Genomic DNA, 25,444 nt, shown 5'->3' on the forward strand with positions numbered 1-25,444 from the left:
CTGACAACCCCAAATGCTGGAGAGAATGTGAACCAATTAGAACTTATACAATGCTAATGGGCATGTGAAATGGTACACCCAGTTTGGAAAACTGATAGATTCTTATGAAGTTAAACATACACATACCTTACAACTCAGTTATGTTACCTTAAGTATTTACCAAAAAGAAATTAAAATATTATGTTCACATGAAGATTTGTACAAGAATGTTTATAGCAATCTTACAAGCCCAAAAGGTAATCAAACCAAATGTTCATCAATAAAGAATGAGTATAAAAATCACATATTCACACAATGGAAAACTACTTATAGTGATAAAAAAGAATGAACTTTTGGGGTGCCTGGGTGACTTAGTTGGTTCAGTGTCTGCCTTCAGTTCAGGCTGGAATCGAGCCCCACATCGGGCTCCCTGCTCAGTGGGGACTCTGCTTCTCCCTCTCCCTCTGCTCCTCCCTCAGTTCATGCTCTCTCTCTCAGTCTCTCTCTAATAAATAAATGAAAGCCTTTAAAAAAGAATGAATTTTAATGAACAGAAGACTGATAAACCTCAAAAACATTAAGTAGAGCAAAATAAGCCTGATACAAGAGTACATTTTGTGATTCCCTTTATATGAAACCCAAACAGTTAAAACTAGTAATAGTGAAGAGACAGAAAATGGTGTTCATGGGAGTGAAAAACTGACAAAGGGGGGGGTATGAAGGGAAATTATTGTGATGACTAGAAATTTTACATATCTTGTTTTTTTTTTAGGTGATGGCTAACTTAGGCATGAACCACTGTAAAAACTCTTCAAATTGAATACCTAATATCCATTTACTGTATGAAAACAACCCAAGGCAGAAGAAAGAATGAGTTATGGTACATGGTAGTTATACTGAAGAATACAGCTTTGGTTATCTTGTACATAAATCTACATACACTCTGAATGTTTTATTTGAAATAAATGGAATTACTGGGTTTAAGAATATGGATCTTAAGCTTTCTAAATCCATAATTTAATAAGTGTCCTTAAGAAAAGGGAACCCCTGTGTACTGTTGGTAAGAAACTGGTACAACCACTGTGGGAAATACTATGGAGGTTCTTCAAAAAATTAAAAATACATACAAACACCATATGATCTATGATTCCACTACTGGGTATTTACCCAAAGAAATATAAAACACTGGGGGACCTGGGTGGCTGCATTAGAAAGTGTCCAACTCTTGATTTCGGCTCAGGTCATGATCTCAGGGTTGTGAGATCAAACCCTGCATCAGGCTCTGCAGTGGGCAGAGGAGCCTGCTTAAGATTTTCTCTCTCCCTCTCCCTCTGCCCCTCCCCTCACTCCATCTCAAAAACAAAAACAAAAACAAAAACAGACGGGAAGGAAGGAAGGAAAGAAAGGAGGGAGGGAGGGAAAAAAAGAATTAAAAAACACTACCTCTTTTTTTCAAAAAAGATTTTATTTATTTGACAGAAAGAGAGAGACAGAGCACAAGCAGGGAGAGCAGCAGGCAGAGGGAGAGAGAGAAGCAGGCCCCGTGAGGTAGGGCTCGATCCCAGGACCCTGGGATCATGACCCGAGCCAAAGGCAGACGCTTAACTGACTGAGCCACCCAGACGTCCCTAGAAAACACTACTTTGAAAAGATATATGCACCCATATGTTCACTGAAGTATTATTTACAATAGTCAAGGTATGGAAACAACCCAAGGGTCCATCAATAAATGAACAAATAAAGCACATAAAATATATATATACACACACAGAGACATAATGGAATATTAGCCATAAAAAAGGAGATCTTGGTATTTGCAACAACATAAATAAACTTAGAGGGTATTATGCTAAGTGAAATTAAGTCAGACAGAGAAAGACAAATACCATATGATTTCACATACATGTGGAATCCAGAAAACCAATGAACAAACAAACAAAAATCAACAGACACTTAAAATACACAAAACAAACTGGTGGATGGTGGGATGGATGAAACAGGTGATGGGGATTAAGAGGTACAAACTTCCAGTTATGAAATAAATAAGTTATGGAGATAAAAAGTACAGCACAGGGGGGCGCCTGGGTGACTCAGTCGGTTAAGCGGCTGCCCTCGGCTCAGGTCATGATCCCAGGGTCCTGGGATCGAGCCCCGCATCGGCCTCCCTGCTCAGTGGAGAGTCTGCTTCTCCCTCTCCCTCTGCCTGCCTCTCTGCCTACTTGTGCTCTCTGTTGAATAAATAAATAAAATCTTAAAAAAAAAAAAAAAAAAGTACAGCACAGGGAATAGAGTCAATAATACTAGTAACGTTGTAGGGTGACAGATGATGACTACCCTTACTGTGGTGAGTACTGATAATGCATAGAATTGTCAAATCACTATGTTGTATACCTGAAACTAATATAACACTGTATGTCAACTATACTTCAATTAAAAAAAAAAAAAAGTGTGTCCTTAATTAATTTGAGGGAGCCAGAAATTGGGAATTTGTTTGGGAAACATTTAATATATGCCAAGTCACAAAGTCACATGAATTGGACTCTCTCCACTAATACCTCTCTAGGTATTTATTAAAATAGTCATTAAAAAAAAAAACAACATCAAGCTATCTTTGCCACTTGCTGTGTCCAAAAAGTTATTTACATGTTGCAGAATAGCAGGAATGACCGGATTCCTCAGGATGGGGGATGGCATTCTTGACCCTAAGTCATACAGAGTCATGGGCCATTGCATGGGACTTATAAAATCTGCTTATGCAGGTGATAACTCAGATAACTTTTTTTCTCAGATACATCTTTTATACTTCCTGTTATATTTTCTAACAGCCTACTTTTCCTATGATATCTTAATTTCCTTTTATTCCTAGTATCCTCATCCTGTGTTTGTCCTACTTTTTTGACTGATCAGGGTAATATGTAGCCTGCTAAAATAACACCCTTATAATGGACACATAATCCATTTATTTATTTAAAGATTTTATTTATTTATTTGGGGGGAGAGAGAGAGAGAGAGAGGTCACACATGAGCAGGGGGATGGAGAAGCAGACTCCCCGCTAAGCAGGGAGCCCAATGCGGGGCTCAGTCCCAGGACCCTGGGATCATGACCTGAGCTGAAGGCAGATGCTTAACCAACTGAGCCACCCAGGCATCCCACCATTTTTTAAAAGTAATCTCTACATCCAATGTGGGGCTCAAATTCACAACCTTAAGATCAAGGGTCACATCTTTTACCAACTGAGCAAGTCAGGCATCCCCCATAATCCATTTTTATTGTTTTTTTTTGGAAATTAGAAGAACTACATTTTGGATACATTAAATTGAATTACTTGATATTTCCCAAACATTTCCCGTCATTTAGCTTTGGTATTTCCTGTTAATTCTTTTTTTTTTTTTTTTAAGATTTTATTTATTTATTTGAGAGACAGAGTGTGAAAGAGAGATCACGAGCAGGGGGAAAGGGCAGAGGGAGAAGCAGATTCCCCACTGAGCAGGGAGCCCGACTTGGGGCTCAATCCCGGGACCCTGGGATCATGACCTGAGCCGAAGGCAGACGCTTAACTGACTGAGCCACCCAGGCGTCCCTCTTCACTGTTAATTCTTATGTAGAAATAACATTTTTCTTCCTCTCTGTGCCTAAAAGCAACAAACTATTAAAACCTCAAACAATTTGTTTTACTTTTTATTTTTTAAAAGATTTTTATTTATTTATTTGAGAGAGCGAGCGAGCATGAGCAGAGAGGGAGGGAGAGAATCTCAGGCAGACTCCACGCTGAGTGCCGAGTGCAAAGTCCCACTTGAGATCATGACCTGAGCCGAAACCAAGAGTGGGATGCTTAACTGACTGAGCCACCCAGCCATCCCTAAACAATTGTTTTATAAATATTTCTTTTATGCCCCAAATCAAAAGTAATCTGAATTCCTATTTAGTACCTTCTAGCCCTCTTAAGCATTTAATATATTCTAACATATCAGTTATTTGCGTAGGTCTTGAAGACATTACTAGTTTTTTTTTTAAGATTTTATTTATTTATTTGACAGAGAGAGACACAGCGAGAGAGGGAACACAAGCAGGGGGGAGTGGGAGAGGGAGAAGCAGGCTCCCTGCAGAGCAGGGAGCCTGATGCGGGACTCGATCCCAGGACCCTGGGATCATGACCTGAGCTGAAGGCAGTCGCTTAACCAACTGAGCCACCCAGGCGCCTGAAGACATTACTAGTTTAACATCTCTCAAAGTATTCTGTATATCCTTCTCGTAAGAGGCACTTAAATGTTCAATGAGTGTTTTGCAAAATAAACCCCAAATCAAAAAAATAAGATAGTGCCACAGTCCAATATGAAAAATGTATTTCTAATTCAGGGGAAGAACGTACCAGTGATGCTGTCCGTATAGTAGCAAAGTGTTCTCGGTTACGATAGTGTGATTTATGACGAGACACTTGTGGTGGAGATTGTGGATCTGATGCTCTTGTTCTAGGATCTCCCTCTTCTCTGTAATTTTCTTCCTCCTAGGCAAAGAAAGAAACAATACAATTTCAGGTGAACAAATACAGTTCATTTGAACTTTCAAGAAAATTTAAAGATAACTTGATCAATTTATCTTAAAGACGTAATTTTAAAAAGCAAAAACAAAAATTGTGAATGCTAACATTTTATTTTCAACATAATTAGAATCAGGAAACATTATTACCTCAGTGTATGAAACAGCACACAGATTTAGGATGAGGAAATGTATCAGATTAGATTTATATCCTACTTATATAGAAAATGGAAAAGCTTTAATAATTTTAAACAGCAGTAAAAAAATTAATTACTCTAAGGCTCTTGGGTTTTCAAATCAATAATATATCTTAAAAATATCTTTATAATACTTCTGCCATTTGTCCATGTAAGTAATCAAAAAATAACTGTAAAAATTTTAAGAATTGATGTATTTCCTTATATATGCCTTAGTTTATTAACCGAAGACGAAATCAATTAAGTAGCAACCAACTAATTATGAGAATAACTTTTTTACTGCTGCTTCTATTGCCTAAGTATATAAAAATTAAACACAATTTTGCCCTGAAGAACACTATTACATAAACTAAATCATTTTTTTTTTTAAAGATTTTATTTATTTATTTGAGAGAGAGAGTGAGAGAGAGAGAGAGCACAAGAGGGGGGAGCAGGAGAGGGAGAAGCAGACTCCCCGCCAAGCAGGGAGCCCAATGTGGGACTCGATCCCGGGACTCCAGGATCATGACCTGAGCCGAAGGCAGTCGCTTAACCAACTGAGCCACCCAGGCGCCCCCATTTTTTTTTTTTTTAAAGATTTTATTTATTTATTTGACAGAGAGAGACACAGCAAGAGACGGAACACAAGCAGGGGGAGTGGGAGAGGGAGAAGGAGGCTCCCCGCTGAGCAGGGAGCCCGATGCAGGGCTCAATCCCAGGACCCTGAGATCATGACCTGAGCCGAAGGCAGACGCTTAACGACTGAGGCACCCAGGCGCCCCTAAACTAAATCATTCTTAATCACTTTTTGTGTTGTGAGTGTAGCAGAACATATATAATATGAAATTTTCCATTTCAACCATTTTTAAATATACAATTCAGTGGCATTAATTATATTCCCAATGTTGTACAACCACCACCATTTCCAAAACTTTTTCCACCACCCAAATGGAAATTGTTATCTGCTAACAAAAATTCTCCATTTTATCCTCTACTCAGTCCCTGGTAACCACTAATCTATTTTGCGTCTCTATGAATTGCCTATTCTAGATACTTCATATAAGTGGAATTATGCAATATTTGTCCTTTGCATCTGGCTTAGTATCACTTAGCATAACATTTCTTTTTTAGCATAACATTTCAAGGTTCACTCATGTTATAGCATGTATCAGAATTTTATTTTTTTCATAGCTGAATAATATTCCCTTGTATGTATATACCATAGTTTATTTATCTTTTCATCTGTTGATGAACACTTGGGTTAGTTCTACTTTTTAGCTCTTGTGCCTAGTAGGTTTTTAGGTAATACTGCAAGCTGTGAAGTTAAAAAGGAAGTATTCCTATTGGTTGCTAAAAACAAGTTACCTGACTTTCAAAATGTTTTCAAGAAAATTAAAAATTCTGCACTCAGAAGTGTGAAGAATAATGTAGCAAAACCCTTATTTCCTAAACCCAGAATTTACAATTATTGGCAATTACACTCAGTTTTATTTTAAAGATATAAACATTATGGACAGTGCAAGTCACTTTTGATCATTACCCATCGTAACTCTTTCTCTTAAAAGACAACCATTATCATGACTTTCATGTGTATACTTACTATTTTTAAATACTTTATTTTTCATGAAATTAACTTCAAATTATATATTACACAGTGTTTCTGTATTTCTTTCTTCTAAGATTTTTAAAATATCCTTTTTGTATTCCTAAAACATTAGTTTCCCAAATGCTAACATTATACTGGGAAAACAAGCTTACTGCCACTTTAAAATAAGTTACCTAAATATGTTCCAAACTTCTGAAACATCCAAGACAATCTCCTAATTAATCAGTGGAAGAAATTATTTACCAAAGTTGAAATTTTTTTTCACTGAAATCCAAATACTCACAGGTTTTAAATGGATGACAGAACTATTAGACATCACTGTGTGGTCTCCCTCCATCATATCCAGCTCACTCTTGTCATCTGAGGCATCTGGAAGACTGTTAACACTACTACTTTGGCTACTGGCACTGATGGACATGCTGGGAATAGACTGATTACTTCCAACACTATTCACTGTTCCTGTCCGGCCAACACCATGATCTTGTTCCTACGGGAAAAGAGCATTAGGTTCAAATATCTGTATCTCTTTTGAAATTGCTAATTATAATCACCTATCACACTGCTTAGCACACAGTCTTTAGAAAGAAACTTAGAGGTCTATCATGAGAAATTCCCTCTATTTGCCAAGACCAGGAAGCCTACCAACTGAAAAACAAACAAATAAAAATAATCAACAACTAAATAACAAAAAGCCCAACCAACTGTGTCAAAAATTCAGTTCATCAGTTATGGGTTGTTTCCAAAGTGTAGCATTTTCTCTAAATTGTTTGACATTTTTTGAAATCCATTTCTTTTTTCTTTTTAAAGATTTATTTATTTATTTATTTGACAGAGAGAGAGATAGCGAGAGAGGGAACACAAGCAGGGGGAGTGGGAGAGGGAGAGGGAGAAGCAGGGGGAGTGGGAGAGGAAGAAGCAGGCTTCCCGCTGAGCAGGGAGCCCGATGTGGGACTCGATCCCAGGACCCCGGGATCATGACCTGAGCCGAAGGCAGACGCTTAACGACTGAGCCACCCAGGCGCCCATCTTTTTTTTCTCTTTTTTTTCTTTTGCCTGTACCAGTGTTGAAATCCATTTCTACCACACATCTCATAGGGTATATAGAGATTCTGGTCATTTCTCAATAATTCCCATGGCTAAAACAAACCCCAATCTTTTTTTAATCCTATAAATAACCACTTTTAGTAGTTGTTGTTTTTAGAGAGAGAGGGCTGGCATGCTCATGCAAGCGGGATGGAAGAGGCAGAACTAGAGGGAGAGAGAGAATCTCAAGCAGATTCCACATGAGAGTTCAAGGCAGGGTCTTAATCCTATGACCTCGATCATGACTTGAGCCAAAATCAAGAGTCTGAGGCTTAAGTAAGTGGGCTACCAGGAGCCCCTTAGTTGTTATTTTTTAAGGAAGACTTTTATTTTCCTTCCTCAGAAAATACTCCCTAGCTCATCCTTCTTTCATCAATTAATTTAATATTAATTCCTATATATTTTTTTGTAAATTAAAAATTACATATTACTTGTACATTTAATCACATTCATAAAAATGTTTTTATGAAGTAACCAGGCAAGCCATGGTATCTGGGCACCAACATTTTAGTACTCTTACCATACCAAGATTCTGTAAGATACGGAGAATTTCATACAGACATATGGCATATATATATGAACTTATATATATATATGAATTTTTCTTACATCCCAGCCTAAAAGAGATGCTGTTATACATCTAAGTACATTAGAATTTTATTAATTTTACTTTACTGAAATATTTTATATATCTAAAAAAGCTCAAAATAATTTTCTTTTTTTTTTAAATAAGATTTATTTACTTTAGGGGCACCTGGGTGGCTCAGTTGTTAAGCATCTGCCATCGGCTCCTGGGATCGAGCCCTACATCCGGCTCCCTGCTCGGCAGGAGGCCTGCTTCTCCCTCTCCCACTCCCCCTGCTTGTGTTCCCTCTCTGTCTCTCTCTCTGTCAAATAAATAAATAAAATCTAAAAAAAAAAAAAAAAAAGGTTTATTTACTTTAGAGAGAGAGAGAGAGAGAGCATGGGGTGGGGGGGGGGAGGCAGAGGGAGAGAGAATCCCAAGCAGACTCTGCACTAAGTGCGGAATCCTACACAGGGCTCGATCTCATGACCCTGAGCCAAAACCAAGAGTTGATGCTTAACTGACTGCACCACCCACGTGCCCCTCAAAATAATTTTCTAATGATTACTCTATAAACTAAAAAACAAAACCAAAACTGTAAGTTAAGAAAGTCTTGCATTTTATAGTTCATTAACTGTGTAGCACTATTAAAAAAGAAAAGTAAGTAACTATTACTCCTGGTTTCAGAATGCAAAGTGATCTCTCTCTCACTGAAAAGCAATTAAAAAAAAAAATCAAAGAATTCTGAGAGGAGCAAAGAAAACTGAAAATATTTATAGAGTAAAAAAGATAGCTCCACAAATAATAAGTTCTATACGTATATTTCCTTATGAGAAGTTCTGTAACATTTCTACTGCAAATTTGTATTTCCATACTCCCTAAAAGGCAACATGGAAAGAACCTGGCCTTGAGACTGAGATACATGAATCCAAACCCATTTTAACCTATGATGAGTCAACTACTCTGAGCTTTGCTTTACTCATCTGTAAAATGCATTTTAGAACTATGCAGATGGAATGAATTATACAGAACTGAAAAGAATCAAGGATCCCTGACAGAGCACAATGCTTGGTAATTCTAAAAACTTCTGAATGACTACTGTCAACTTCCACAGTCTGTAATTTCAAATACTTCCAAAAGCATGTCCCATGGAATCAGACAATAAGGCAAAAGAGGGTTCAGTATCCAAAAAATTTGATGGGGACTGGATTAAAGTTGAACAGGTTTCTTTAATAAAAGACTTTGCAGAGCTTTACTATTATCAATGAGCACTACAAAGGGGCTGGGTTTAAAGAATGCAAAACCCTTTTTCCCACCTGGGATCTTACAGGACCAGTGTTAAGAAAACACAGTCTGGGAAGCACTAATATAAAACATTCATGGCAAGATGAGTTGCATAAGGAAAGAAGCCAATAAAAAAACAGAGCTCAATATCTGAGTCATTTCTAAGTTATTACCTCTTCTTCTTCCTGTGCTTCTACTGCTGGTCCATTATGTGCCTCCTGGAAAAGGAGTTTCTTCATCTTTCGATACTGCAGATTGTCCAGCTCTCTTACTGCATCCTTTGTCCTTTGAATGAGATCTATTAACACTGTTTCAGGGCGCTCACGAAGAACAAACATGTGCTGGATAAGAAGAGAAGGTAAAAGTCAGGGTGAACCTGTATATTTTTTCAATTAGTACAAATGTACCCCTTTCTGAGTGTAGTTACTATCTTAAGTAATCATGATAGATAACACATATAATCTATAGCTATCTAATTCTATTACACTTTTGACTTCCTGTATTTACAAAATTGTCATCTACATATATACACTCTGGGCATACATAACTACCCCTGTACATTTTATGGAAACATGATACCTTTGTTAGCCAACTGAAAATGCAACATTGAAATAATCGAAGAGTCTAATTAAACACTAAGAATTAAGTCCAATTAAGTCCAATAAATAAAGGTTTACATATTCTTAGAACTGATTTCATTGAAAAGGTATTTCACTTCTGAGTTATATTAGGTTTCAACAGGAATGTATTTATGGTGAATTATGTTACTTAAACTTGGATATTATGAGTTCCTTTAGATGTTGGATAAACAATACTCCATAAAACACTAGCAGTTACTTAAAAGCCATTATATTATTAGTGATTTTTACCACTAACATTTAAGCTTAACCTTATCTAATACAGGAAAAAAAAGAACAATTCCACCATTAGAATAATCTGTTATATTTTGATATTTTTTTTTTTTTAAGATTTTATTTATTTATTTGACAGAGAGAGAGACAGTGAGAGAGGGAACACAAGCAGGGGGAGTGGGAGAGGGAGAAGCAGGCTTCCCGTGGAGCAGGGAGCCCGATGCGGGGCTCAATCCCAGGACCCTGAGATCATGACCTGAGCCGAAGGCAGACGCTTAACCAACTGAGCCACCCAGGCGCCCCTTTGATATATTTCTTTACAGAAGTTCTCTTTGTATAAATTTTGTTTTGTAGATACATAGTTAGCATATAGATTGCAGAAAGACACCTTTTGCCTTGAGTTCTATGAAATGTACTTGAATTCTTATAATACTTTTACCTTTGTAGCTCAAATATATTTCTTCTTTAAATAATTTTTTTCTTTTGCCTTTTGATTTTTTAATTACTCAAAAAAAAGCTTCATTTTTTTTTTTTAACGTAGTTGGTTTTTTTTGTTGTTGTTAACCGGGCTCCACGCTGGGCGTGAACTCATGACCCTGAGAGATCAAAACCTGAGCTGAGATCAAGAGTCGGATGCTTAACTGACTGAGCCACCCAGGTGCCCCTTTATTTAACTTTCTGACTCTGCGCTTGTACCTTCAACACTTTCACAACAATTTTCTGCTCCTCAGTAAGGAAAGCACACTTGATCCTGTCATTAACACACTTAGCACACAAACCACCACAGGCTCCACTGATGTGTTTTTCATTTTAGACAACCTCATAAGAACCGTAGGTGTCATAGTACAAACTCCTCAAAGTTGGCCTGGGTGCACAACTCATGAGGATGTGGGTGCTTTCCCAACTTTCTTGGTATAAAGATAAATGATTCTATTACCAGGGGTTCAGGCCATCCTAGTTTTGTTAGACACTATTGTCTGACATATGACAGTATGTCAAACACTGGACCATTCTGAATGCCTATGGATGCCATCCCCCGAAGAGGAAAAAGCTTCTCTAAAGAACTTTACCTATATGATATTTTATTCTACTTCCATTGTCATAAGTATTGTTATTTCAAATTCATAAACATAATGCCTATGGATTACTTCATCAAATGTTTACGCTAAAATAATTTAACTATTACCCTAATTCTGTACAGTTATTTCCAATTTTTAATTCTTTTTTTAAAGATTTTATTTATTTATTTGAGAGAGAAAGAGAGAGCAAGAAGCAGACTTCCAGCTGAGCAGGGAGCCTGATGCAGGGCTCGATCCCAGAACCCTGGGATCATGACCTGAGCTGAAGGCAAATGCTTAACCGACTGAGCCACCCAGGTGCCCCCAATTTTTAATTCTGAGATAGCTTCATACACTTAAAATTTTTTCTATTAACTCTTTTTATGATAAACTGAAACAGAAATATAATTAGGCCGAAGGGAAAGAAGTACTTGATAGATACTTCCTATCATTTTCAATTTCCTGCTATAAACCAGGAAAATGAATAGTATAATGCAGACTTGGGATCTAATCACCAAATATCTGGCCCTGGTGGGTTGGGTTATTACCAAAACAGCTTCTTTTGCTTATATAAGGCAAGTGTAAGAAGCCAGTCAGATTTTTTTCTTTTCCCTGAGCCTTAGCTTGGTATGTATCACTATTTCTGATACTCAATCTTCTTATCCAAAAATAATAAATCTTAAATTTCTAAGTTTGATAGTTTTCTACATACACATCTTGCTTATTTATCACTAACCTAATTCCTAGCTATACTAAACTTTTTGCTGCTATTGTGAGTACCTATTTATTCAGGCTTTCATTTCCGAGACTGAGTGAGCTTAATGCCTAGAATCCCACAAGCATTACTGAAACTCTACTGTTCTTCTACATATTGTGGTTGCAAATAATACTATACACACACACACACACACACATACATGATCTTTTCAATACCTTTGTATCTGATGTGTGTTGGTGAAAATAAACTGAACCTCTCTGAAGTTCTAAAGCATTCATACAAAAATAGTCTACTTAAATCTTACATAAGGTGAAAAATCAACAATATTCCTTAGGGGCACAAGGAGAGAGAGTCAAATCCTACTTACTATTGCCTTACCTAGATGTTTTAAGAACTATATTAAGTTCAACTATATTATTATTGCTATGAATAAGATGGTCAAGCTCCAAATAATAAATTTTTGAGAACAGATAGCATATACCAATCATGTATTTAAATTAAGCAACCAAACCCATTGAAAACTGAACAGAATTTACATGATTCTTAAAATATTTTCATTGCCAAGTTAGGAAAATATATTTCTAAAAAGGAAACAGAAACATGATATCCATTTTTAAGTTTCTTTTGAAAGCTCTTTTATCCCACAATATTTATATAGAATACATTTTCTTTCATATTATTTTAATATAGAACAGATGAATATATAAAATACGGCAGATATAAAAACTAAATCCAAAGTTAAACTATGTTTTACTAACTTTAAAATATGACATTGTTTCACATGAATTCAAATGTGGAGTTATAACTCAGGAATAATTCTTACACATAGAAACAGCCAATTGGTACTATTTGGAATATTTATATATTCTATTCAGACATGGTAAAACACTTAATTAATTTTGAAAACACAAATGAAAAAACTTTGCACCTAAGCAAAGTTCTAAAAGAGAACAGTATATAAAATTAGCATTTCAGTAAAAATTAGTAGAGCATACTTAATATTGATTCAAAATCAAAGAAGAATAAAATACATCCTTTAAATAATTTCTTAGAGGTAGAAAACTGACCTTTAAAAGTTCCTCTGATGTAGGGCGATCTTGAGGGATTTTCTGGAGGCAAGAATCTACAAAGTTGCGAAAATAATCAGACCTATTGTAAAGGAAAGTATCAAGTGAACATATTGCTATTTCCTTTTAAGACACATCCACAAAAAATACACAGAAGATTAGCATCCTGTGCAAGGATGACATGGAAATTCATGAAGCGTTCATTTTTGAGCACTGGGTGTTGTACGTAGTGTTGAATCACTAAATTCTATACCTGAAACTAATATTACACTGTATATTAACTAACTGGAATTTAAATAAAAACTTAATTTAAAAAATCCACAAATCAAGGCATGTGTCTACTGCTGGGAGGGGGAATGGAAAAGGAATGATAAAAACAAATACAATCTACTATAGATTTTATATAAGTCTATGAAAAGCTATCTAAAGCAACCAATGAATCTTTACCATTTTCCAAAGATAAATTTGTACAGATTATTTAAAAATCCTGCTCCCACAATTTAAGAAACAAGCAAGCAAAGTAAAAAAAAAAAAAAGAGAGAGAGAGAGAGAGAGAAAGAGACAGAGAGGTAAACCAAGAAACAGACCCTTAACTATAGAGATCACACTGATGGTGACCAGAAGGGAGGTGGGTGGGGGGATGGGGGAAACAGGAGATGGAGACTAAGGAGGGCACTTGTTGTGATGAGCACGGGGTGATGTATGGAAGTGTTGAATCACTATTGTACACCTGAAACTAATATTACACTGTATGTTAAATAACTGGAGTTTAAATTAAAAACTTAAAAAAAAATCCTACTCCCACATATTTAAATATCATAACTTGTTCTATATTGAGGCAAAAATTAAGGAAGCCGATTTTTTCTTGTTTGTTTTCAAATTTAAGATAACATTCTTTTCAAATTTTTCTTTTCTCTAAGCCATTTCCCTTTTTTTTTTCTTTTTAAAAGATTTTTATTTATTTATTTGACAGAGAGAGAGGGAACATAAGCAGGGTGAGTGGGAGAGGGAGAAGCAGGCTTCCTGCTGAGCAAGGAGCCCGATCCCAGGACCCTGGGATCATGACCTGAGCTGAAGGCAGACACTTAACGACTGAGCCACCCAGGTGCCCTGCCATCTCTCTTTCTTGTTTGCCTGTTGGGTCATCTTCTACATAGCATTTTTAGAACATCAATCTATTTGCTTTGGAGGGAGCAGTTTTATACCTATGTATTTCTAAACAAAAGGATAAAACATCCATTAAACCCAGAAAATCAATTAGGATACTTTTAAAACATCAGAAGTCTGCAACATATTATTTTATACAGTGTTATTGATGAGAGTTCAGTGAGGAAGGTAGTAAGTAATAATTACTCCATCAATGTTTGTCTTTCATATTCACACTAGATTTTAAGTTCCTTGTAGGCAAGAATTCTTTTTTGAATCCCCAAATATCAAACAGTGTAAAGACAGTCTGTGTTCAATATATTTATTACTGATATGTACCATAATGCTAAACTCCACCAAAAGATTCCTTCTAAGTATCTCTAAACAGGTAGCAAAGATCTATGAATGTGCCTTAAATATGTAATCTTTAAAAAATTAAGTCTCATTAAGTTATGCATCTACTTGTCAATTTAAAAATACTTATTTAGTATCCTTGATATCCCCCTAGAATTTTTCAAATGTTAGACACACTTGAATACACTTAGATACATACACTAAAATTTTCTTTTTTTTTTTTTTTTAAAGATTTCATTTATTTATTTGACAGAGAGAGTGAGAGAGTACAAGCAGGGGGAGCAGTAGAGGGAGAGGATCCCAGGACCCTGAGATCATGACCTGAGCAGAAGGCAGACACTTAACCATCTGAGCCACCCAGTGCCCCCAAATTTTCTATCACTGATAAAAACCCTAGTTTTCTAAACTGTCAATCTGTTTACATAAACTTCTTTACATAAATGAATTTAATTTTATCAAATCAAGGAAGTACCAGGAGATGGAGTAACAGAGTATTCTGAATATAAATATCATAATAACAATTAGAACAATCCCAAAGTTATGAATTACCTATCTGATAAATCATCTTACCTATGTTTTATACTTGATAAATTATAAACCATTCCCCAATAAAATATCACTATAGATTGTGGCAATCTATGTATTTTAGTTATAAAATATTAATGTTTAAATTATGCTATATTATATATATTATTTATTATATAATCAGCATTAATAGGTGTTCCTAAAATTCAAAGAAAAAAATAAAATATAAATTTTTGTAAAAAGCATTACTGTTTGCTTCCATGTGGCATCATCTATCCTTTATTTCTGAACTGAATTACATATATGTTATGAAAAACAGATGTTAATAGAAGATAAACATGATATAAGGGTAAGATAAACCAACTTAATATCTCTTCAGGTAATACACTTACTTTACCTAATTGAAATAAAATCATTTTGATAACATTATAAAAAAGTTTTTAATTTATACAATGTTGTTTAATACATGTCTCAGCAATACTCACCATTCATTAGACTGTAGTGTAGGGGATTCATTTTGGGCTATGTGATATAAGGCACTCATTGCATTCATATTAAATAAAGGAGGCTTCCTTTCCGCTGTAAAAGAAAGAAACTTTCCTGTTAAAATATGTGCCTGTTATATAAGTGCATGCAAACATTGTTTAAAAAATTTGGTAGGGGGGTACCTGGATGGCTCAGTCAGTTAAGCGCCCAACTCTTGATTTCAGCTCAGGTCATGATCTCAGGGTTGGGAGACTGAGCCCCAGCCAGGCTCTGTACTGGGTGTGGAGCCTGGTAAAGATTCTTTTTCTCCCTCTCCCTCTGTCCCTCCCCTCCCTCTCTCTGTCTCACAAAAATTAAATTTAAATTTAAAAAAATTTTAATAATGTTTTTTCTTTTTGGAAACAGTCTCAAACTTAGCAAAAAAAAATTGCATACAGAGCTCAAAGAACTTTTTCAAGTGAGTCAATTTACACTAAGTTGCTGGCCTAATGCCCTACCATCCCTAAATACTTTAGTGTATATTTCCCATAAATAAGAACCTTCCACTAAAGAAATCAGGCCATTAATACTGATACATGAGTTATCATCTAATCCTCAACCCTATTCAAATTTCAATCAAATGTTCCAATGTATCCTTTGTAGCAACAGCAAGCCTTGATCATTTGCATCAAGGAAAGTGTGCACCTTATCTAAATTACTAAATTAACATAAAATTGTTCATAGTATTTCCCTATAATCCTTTTAATACCTGTAAAATGTGTAGTGATGTCACTTCCCATTCCTGATACTGGTCATTTGTGTCTTCTTTTTTTCCTGATCAATGTGGCTAGAAGTTTATCAATTTTACTAATTTTCTCAGAGAACTAGTTTTGTTTTTAAAGATTTATTTTAGTGAAAGAGAGAGAGAGGGCGCTCACGGGGGAAGGGGAGGGGCAAAGGGGCTGGGAGAGAGAGAATCTCAATCAGACTACCTGCTGAGCACTGAGCCAGCGCTGGGCTTGATCTCAGGACTTTTGAGATCATAACCTGAGCCGAAATCAAAAGTCCCAAGCTTAACCGACCAAGCCACCCAAGCGCACCTCAGAAAACTATTTTGTTTCACTGGTTTTCTCTATTGTTCTTCTGTTTTTTATTTAACTGATTCCTGCTTTGATTTTTTAAAGTTTTTATTTATTTATTTATTTGAGAGCGGGGGTGGGGGGTGGGGGAGGGGCAGAGGGAGAAGCAGGCTTTCCACTGAGCAGGGAGTCAAACATAGCTGCTTAATCCCAGGACTCTAGGATCATGAACTGAGTGGAAGGCAGACGCTTAACCGACTGAGCCACCCAGGCGCCCCACCTGCTTTGATTTTTTTAAATTCTCGTTGTTCTAATATTTTGGGTTGAATTTGGGTCTCATTGGGTTGAATTTGCTTTTTCTTTTTTTTTTTTTAAGTAGACTCCATGTCTGATGTGGGGCTTGAGCCAATCACAACCCCAAGATCTAAAGTTGTATGCCCTACTAAGTCAGCCAACTGCCCTTTGCTCCTCTTTTTCTAGTCTCTTAAGGTAACTGCTGAAGTCATTTTGAAGTATATAAGACTCTTGAATGTCCCTCAATTTGGGTTTGTCCTATGATTACATTTGGGTTATAGATCTTTGGCAGGAGCATCACAGAAGTGTTACATTTTTCTCACTTTATTCTATGAGATGATGCATGATTCTGAATGCTTCCATTATTGATGGTGTTCACATTGTATCGATTAAAGCTGTGTCTGTCAGACGTCTTCATAGTAAGTTTCTTTGTTTCCTTTGTAATTAATAAGTATTTTTTGAGAAGGTACTTTGAATCTATACAAACATCCTGTTTTTTCATAAAACTTTAATTTTCCTATTTATTTATTGTATGGACTTGTAGATTTCTATTTTTATAATCTGCTACTATCCTTTATTTTGATGTTCAAAATGCCTCATGTTTGAGCAGTGAGAACCATTTTACTGGCTTCTTTTTGACATGGCCCTATCATTTCTTAATCACTTCCTTGCTTTCTGGCACACTAAGGTTTTCCAGGCTCATCTTGTACTTTCCACACTCCAGACTAAGGTTTCCACCATTTCTCCAAGGACCTGGGGCAACAGGGGTGCTCACTGCTACTGAGGTGTCACTGTTCTTAGATCCTTTCCGTGGACAGAACTAGGAAACACTAATATACACAATATATTTATATACATACATGCACATTAAACATATTTGTTTATGAAAACAATGGAGTTCTAGCTTTATCTCTTTCCATTATTTGTCACACCCTTCTGACAATGAGGAACCTTGCTCTTATTATCCTTAATTAATATTTTCTTATTTGATAAATTCTCCCTGTATGTAAACAGTCTCTCATCTTTGCTACCACATTCTTTTTGGTGTTTTTTGTTTTTGTTTTTTAAACTACCACATTCTCTCTTGAGCAGATGTCCCCTTTTCTTGCTCAAGTTTGTTGTTGCTGTTTTTCCTTGCTCAAGTTTTGAAACCCCATTCCCAGTTACTCTACAGTGTGAACATTTTTTTATCCACTCAGTTTCTAAAACCCAACCTAACCTGGGTCCCTTCTCTGCAGCGTGGCCCTCATCAGTCTTTATGACGGAAGCTCTCTTCCTTTTGATCAGGGACAAACACTGTATCAGGCCACCCCCAAATATAGATGTCCTCCTTAGACTCTGACCCTATATGATAGAAGTTTCTCCTATTGTCACCTCTTCACCCTACTTGGGCTCTGACACCCCATGCTGAACCACCTCCATGGCTCATGAGGGGGTCATTGCCCCTAACTCCCATGTTGTTCAAGGGTCAGTCGACTGTATTGTTGAATTTGGTGTGCTAATACTCTGTTGAGGGTTTTCTGGATCCATGTTGATCAAGGATATTGGACTGTAATTTTCTTTTCTTTTAGTGTCCTTTTCTTTTTCAAAAGTGACCTTTTGGTATCAGGGTAATGCTGGCCTCATAAAATGAGTTTGGAAGTATTCCCACCTCTTCTACTTTTTTGGAAGAGTTTGACAAGGATTGGTATTAATTCTCCTTTATATGTTAGAATTCACCAGTGAAATGATGTGGTCCTGAACTTCTGTTTGTTGGAATGTTTTTGATTACTAATTTGATCTTCTTACTAGTAATCAGTCTGTTCAGATTTTCTATTTCTTCATGATCCAGTCTTGGTAGGTTGTATGTTTCTAGGAATGTATCCATTTCTTCTAGGGTTGTCTAATTTGTTGGCATCTAATTGTTCATAGTAGTCTCTTGTGATAATTTGTATTTCTGTGGTATCAGTTGTAACATCTCTTTCATTTCTGAATTCATTTGAGTCCTCTTCTTTTCATGGTAAATCTAGACAAAGGTTTGTCTGTTTTATTTATCTTTTCAAAAAACCAGCTCTTAGTTTCATTGATCTTTTCTATTGGCTTTTTAGTCTCTCATTTATTTCTGCTCTGATCTTCGTTATTTCCTTCCTTTTATTAACTTAAGGCTTAGTTGTTCTTTTTCTAGTTCCTTGAAGTACAAAGTTAGGTTATTTAAGATCTTTCCTGTTTCTCAATGTAAGCATTTATCCCTATGAACTGCTCTCTTAGAACCGCTTTTGCTGACTCCCATACATTTTAGTATGTTGTATTTCCATTTTCATTTATCTCATGTATCTTTATTTCTCTTTTGATTTCTCCTTTGACCCACTGGTTGTTTCAGTAGCATGTTGTTTAATCCTCATATGTTTGTGGATTTTCTGGTTTTATTCTTATAATTGGTTTTAAGTTTCAAACCATTTTGTCGGAAAAGATGCTTAATTGATTCCAATGTTCTTAAATTTATTAAGACTTACTTTGTGGTCTAACATATGATCTATCTTGGAGAATGCTCCATGTATACTTGAGAAAAATATGCATTGTGTTGCTTTTGGATGAAATGTTCTGTATAGATATGTCTGTTAAGTCCATCTGTTTCAACGTGTTAAGGCCAATGTTTCCATATTGATTTTTCATCTGGATGCTCTACCCATTGATAAAGGTGGGGTATTACAGTCCTCTACTAGTATTGTATTGCTATTTCTCCATTTAGGTGTGTCAAAACTGCTTTACATATTTAGGTGCTCCTATGTTGGGTGCATAAATATTTACAAATATTATATCTTGTTGCTGGATTGACCTCTACACCATTATGTAATACCCTTCTTTGTCTCTTACCACAGTCGTCGTTTTATTTTTTTTTTTTAACTTTTTAAAAAAAGATTTATTTATTTATATATTTGAGAGAGAGTGTACATAAGCACAGGGTGGGGAGAGGAGGGGAGCAGAGGGAGAGGGAGAGAGAAACTTAAGCAGACTCGAGTGAGCATGGAGCCTGATGTGGGGCTCAATCTCACAATCCTGAGAACATAACCTGAGCTAAAAGAGTAGAGGCTTAACCAACTGTGCCACCCAGGTGCTCCTTTACTTTTTTAATTTTTAGTAGGCTCCACACCCGACATGGGGCTTGAACTCATGACCCTGAGATTAAGAGTCACATGCTCTACCAACTGAGCCAGCTAGGCGTCTGTACAGTCTTTGTTTTAAAGTCTATTTTGTCTGATGTTAAATATAGCTACCACACCTTCTTTCGGTTTCCATTTACATGGAATATCTTTATCATCCCCCTTCACTTTTAGTCTGTGCGTATCCTTAACATCTGAAATGAGTCTCTCATAGGCATTACATAGATGGGTCCTGTTCATCTACCCTATGACTGGAGAATTTAGTCCATTTATAATTAATTATTGATAGGTATGTACTTATTGCCATTTTGTTAATTGTTTTCTGATTGTTTGTAGTTCCTTTGTTCCTTTCCTCTTCTTTTGTGATTTGATGATTTTTTTGTATTAGTATGCTTAGATTCCTTTCTTTTGATCTTTTGTGTATCTACTATAGGTTTTTGCTTTGTAGTTACCATGAAGCTTACATAAAACTTATATTTACAGTAGTCTACTTTAAGTTGGTAACAACTTAAGTATGAACACGTTCTAAAGTTCTACATTTTTACTCTCCAGACTCCATGTTTTATGTTTCTAATGCCACAACTGACATCTTTTTATCTTGCATATTCATTAACAAATTACTGTAGTTATTTTGATTTATTTTCTTATTGCTATTTTTTCTGAAATTTGATGTCCTCGACATACACTTAATAATCAGAAAAAAATGGTAAATTTTACTTTTATAGACACAATTGTACAATCAGGCACAAAGCCTGAAAAACAACAAACCAGGGAACTTTTTCATAAGATTAATTGTACAAAAGCATATGAACTCACCTATGAAAAATCCTCTACTTTAAGATTCTTGGTCATAAGACATAACCAAGTTACTTCAATCTTTATGATAACAAAGTATGAAAGTATTTATTAATAACTATATTTATCAAAACCAGGGTCAGTACAATTGACTTACATTTGTTCTCCTACCTGCACTATAAGAACATAGTTTGCTTTAACTCATTATCCTTAACTACTTAATTTATTTTTAAAGATTTTATTTATCTTAACTATTTTAAAGTTCAAAAGCATATAACAGGGGCGCCTGGGTGGCTCAGTCATTAAGCGCCTGCCTTCGGCTCAGGTCATGATCCCAGGGTCCTGGGATCGAGCCCCGCATCGGGCTCCCTGCTCGGCGGGAAGCCTGCTTCTCCCTCTCCCACTCCCCCTGCTTGTGTTCCCTCTCTCGCTTTGTCTCTGTCAAATAAATAAATAAAATCTTTAAAAAAAAAAAAGCATATAACAGATATATTTCTGAAGACTGCAAATCTAATTTGCATTGAAAATCATGTCTCTTGATCTGTACTGTCCAACAGGGTAGCCACTAGCCACATGTGACTATTTAAATGTAAATTTATTTAAATGGTGTAAAATTCAATATTCATTTACTCAATTGCAACAGCCACATTTCAAGTGCTCAAAAGCCATGCAGATACAGAACACTTCTATCACTGCAGAAAACTTTACTGGCCTGTGCTACCGTACACCTTTCCTCTGGAACCAGAAGCAGGCTTAAAATGTAGTTACTAACTTAGCACTTCATAATTCAAAACATCTGTAAGTAAAATTTAAAAAAGTGATTATGAAAGATTATAAAAACTGAAGATGCCAAAAGTATGCCTAAAACTCTAAGAATTTCTTTAAATGTCTCACTCATTTAAAATTATCTAAAGGCAGTTTCATCTTCTGAGATTGTTTTATTTTAAGTGTAAAGACTCTCATTGTGAAGGAATAATATTTTATTAGCTATAATAAAAAGAAGCTAGAGGGGTTCCTGGGTGGTATAGTTGGTTAAGCCTCTGACTCTTGGTTTCGGCTCAGGTTGTGCTTTCAGGATCATGAAATCGATCCCCAAGTCAGGCTCCATGCTCAGCCTCTCCCTCTGCCCCTCCCTCTTGTGCTCTCTCTTTCTCTTAAATAAATAAATCTTAAAAAAAAAATAAAAAAGAGGGGTGGGAGGATGGGTTAGCCTGGTGATGGGTATTGAAGAGGGCACGTTCTACATGGAGCACTGGGTGTTGTGCACAATGAATCATGGAACACTACATCAAAAACTAATGATGTAATGTATGGTGATTAACATAACAATAAAAAAATTTTTTTAATTAAATTTAAAAAATAAAATAAATGAAAAAGAAGAAGCTAGAAAGTCTGGAAAAATAAGCCATTTCACAGAAACTAGAGTTTAGACAGATTTCTTGCTAAGCACTACAACTGGTCAATGAATACTTTCTAATCAAATAAATATTAACATATATCAATAATATCTAACAGCACCATTAAGGCAATTTCACTATCACCAAGGGGCACATGTATGTATCAACCAGCACAAGTATGTAAAAATACCTCAGAGGCAGAGTATATTTAACCAGCTTCTCTACATTTATACCCAGGTTTCTTTTTCTTTTTTTTTTTTTTTTTAAGATTTTTATTTATTTATTTGACAGATAGATAGACAGCATAAGTAGGCAGAGTGGCAGGCAGAGGGAGAGGGAGAAGCAGGCTCTCTGCTGAGCAGGGAGCCGGACATGGGACTCGATCCCAGGACCCTAGGATCATGACCCGAGCCAAAGGCAGCCGCTTACTGGACTGAGCCACCCAGGCGCCCCTATACCCAGGTTTCTTAAAAAACTAATTAGGATCTACCTGTAGGAAGAATTGAGGTTAAAAGAATTGAGGTTCAAACACTTTCAAATGGAAAAAACATTCTGCAAACCTCAAAGAGAGACCAAGAGATCTGAGGAGAATGACAGGATGATAATCTCCAAATCTCTGTTCGCTGATGCTGTCATACTTTAAAGTAAAATAAATAAGTAATATAGAGCTTGAAGGGAATAGTTAATAATAGTAATTACAATAAAAGCAAAAATATCTAAAGATTATATAATTTTGGAAAAATATTAGACTGTAAGAGAGAAAGAGCCTGGTTTATAATGGAAATTATGATTTTAATCTACTATATAAGGATAAGCCTTTGATTTTATTTTACCTCAATTTCCCTACTTATTTTACAAAAATTGATTAACTCAATTTGAAAATCATTTAACCAAATTACACATGGATTTTACTTTTTCTTTAAGATTTTATTTATTTATTTGAGAGAGAGTGTATGCCTGCACAAGCAGGAGGAGGAGCAGAGGGAGAAGGACAAGCAGACTCCACACTGCGCTTGGAGCCCGAGGCAGGGCTCGATCCCACAGCCTAGAGATCATGACCTGAGCCGAAATCAAGAGTTGGACACTCAACCAACTGAGCCACCCAGGCGCCCTCACATGGATTCTATTTTTAATGTGTTATTTTCGATCTGTGGTTACTCCTAGAATGGTTCGATTAAATATTCCCAATATTTCCCACTTTTAAATAAAGTTTAAAGGAATATCCTTTTTTTTTTTTTTTTTAAGATTTTATTTGTAAGTAATCTCTACACCCATCATGGGGCTCAAACTTAAAGAGTTGCATGCTCTATTGACTGAGCCAGCCAGGCACCCCTGGAATTTTTCTTTTTTTTTTAAGATTTTATTTATTTATTTGACAGAGAGAGACAGCGAGAGAGGGAACACAAGCAGGGGGAGTGGGAGAGGGAGAAGCAGGCTTCCCGCGGAGCAGGGAACCCGGTGCGGGGCTCGATCCCAGGACCCTGGGATCATGACCTGAGCCAAAGGCAGACGCTTAACGACTGAGCCACCCAGGCGCCCCACCCCTGGAATATTTTTATAAGAAGAAAAAAAAAGGAAAAGGATATAGGACCGGAAGGGGTAAGCTTGGAGAATCAAGAGCAAGAAGATGGACAACATCTTTAATTATAGTGACAATTCAATTATCTACCTGCCTCACTTAAACTAGGAATGTTAGTAAAGTTATGATGGTCCACTGACTTAAGCATAGTTCCCTTTATGGTCAACAGAATAAAATGTGTGCATAAAATCAAATTGTTACAGTATGGCATGCAGCCTGACGTCTAATTCTCATACCTAATTCAAAGTAGTAAGTATCCTACATAGAAGTAAGTAGTTCATCAATGCTGTAGAGACTTTCTACAGATGATAAATCTAGTAATCACAGACATATTTTAGATGTTTAACAAATAGCCATTAAATATTAGACATAAATACCTCAAACTTAATACCACAGTGGAAAATTATTCTAGACCTAATTTAACACAGCAAATATCATATATCTCACCTAATATATATATAAAAAGTACCAGATAACCAAAGTGAAAACTTTAATAGATTTATTGTTCCCTTCAGTAACTGACATAAAAAATAAAAAGCTATGATTTGGTACAGAAAATGAGGTAAAACACTGATCACAACTTACTATATAGTAATAAAGAACAATGCTTACCTAGTTCAATACATGTTATTCCAAGAGACCATACATCTACTTTGCCATCATACTGTCCTTCATCCATGGCTAAAATTACTTCTGGGGCCATCCTAAAACATAAAATGTCATTTAAAGTAAAAAAAAAAAAAAAAAAAAAGTATACTACTCTTTAAAAATGTAATGACCATCTACATAGAGAACAACTGTGTGAATTCTAGACATCATGTCTAGATGAGAATTTTTATAATGAGAAATAAATGCACTACAGGTTATCAGGTAAATACTTACCATTGCATATATACTGTGAGACTCATTCTCACCATCTGTCATGATCATATAACAGCATCCTAAAGAAAGGATGCCCCAGAGCAGGGTTGCATATTCTAATATTGTATAACCCTTAGGCTAGTGATTCTTTTTTGTTTGTTTGTTTTAACTCAGTGGGGTTTTTCTTGTTATTTTTTTATAGTTTTTTGTTTGTTGTTGTTGTTTTTTAAGAGAGAGAGAGAGTAGGGAAGGGGCAGAGGGTGAGAGAGAGAGAATCCTGAGCAGGCTACAGGCCCAGTGTGGAGCTAGACTTGGGGCTCGATCTCAGGACCCTGAGATCATGACCTGAACCGAAATCAAAAGTCGGACACTTAACCAACTGAAGCACCCAGGCACTCCCCCTTAGGCTAGTGATTCTTAAATATTTTGGCCTCAGGATCCTACTACGAAAGCCTGAATTATGCTTTAAAGATGGAATTGTTATCATTAGCACTGAATACTGTCAATTGTTTTCCTTGAAGTGACAAGCTTACTCCATTTATTTGAGAAAATAGCTGCCACAATAACCAACACTGAATAACCATAGTTTGTCACTCTTCCTTTTAAATAGTAACAGTGTTCCATGATAAAAGTGGCTAGGGCAGCTCACAACAAAGACAATTACACAATTATCAACCTTACAGGTGTCTTGGTTATAAAATGGAATATTAATTCATGTTTTCAATTAGAGTCTAACATTTTTGATGGTACTTTAATTTATACTTCAATTAGAGTCTAACATTTTTGATGGTACTTTAATTTATACTTCACTTGTATTTGTTGTTAAGCACAGAAAGACATTTAGAACAGTTGCTGATACTTAGGTAGGATTGTCACCATATTCCC

The 25,444-nt window shown here is 36.0% G+C and overlaps 1 protein-coding gene across 2 annotated transcripts in view; it reads right to left on the reverse strand.

Annotated features, from left to right (window-relative positions):
- The window catches only part of TAOK1 (TAO kinase 1), a 157,368-nt gene that overhangs the window by 33,082 nt on the left and 98,842 nt on the right, over window positions 1–25,444 (reverse strand). The window contains exons 8-13 of one of the 2 annotated variants that reach the window (XM_021704581.2): window positions 24,311–24,402; window positions 15,435–15,528; window positions 12,925–13,006; window positions 9,404–9,571; window positions 6,582–6,785; window positions 4,350–4,484 (exon numbers count right to left, since the gene is read on the reverse strand). In XM_021704581.2, coding sequence (XP_021560256.1) covers window positions 4,350–4,484; window positions 6,582–6,785; window positions 9,404–9,571; window positions 12,925–13,006; window positions 15,435–15,528; window positions 24,311–24,402 — 775 coding nt within the window. Of the gene's footprint in view, window positions 1–4,349; window positions 4,485–6,581; window positions 6,786–9,403; window positions 9,572–12,924; window positions 13,007–15,434; window positions 15,529–24,310; window positions 24,403–25,444 lie in introns of those variants that run through there. The other variant, XM_021704580.2, reaches the window with a different exon arrangement.

This window comes from Neomonachus schauinslandi, chromosome 15 (assembly GCF_002201575.2).
Source record: "Neomonachus schauinslandi chromosome 15, ASM220157v2, whole genome shotgun sequence".
NCBI classification, from domain to species: Eukaryota; Metazoa; Chordata; class Mammalia; order Carnivora; family Phocidae; genus Neomonachus; species Neomonachus schauinslandi.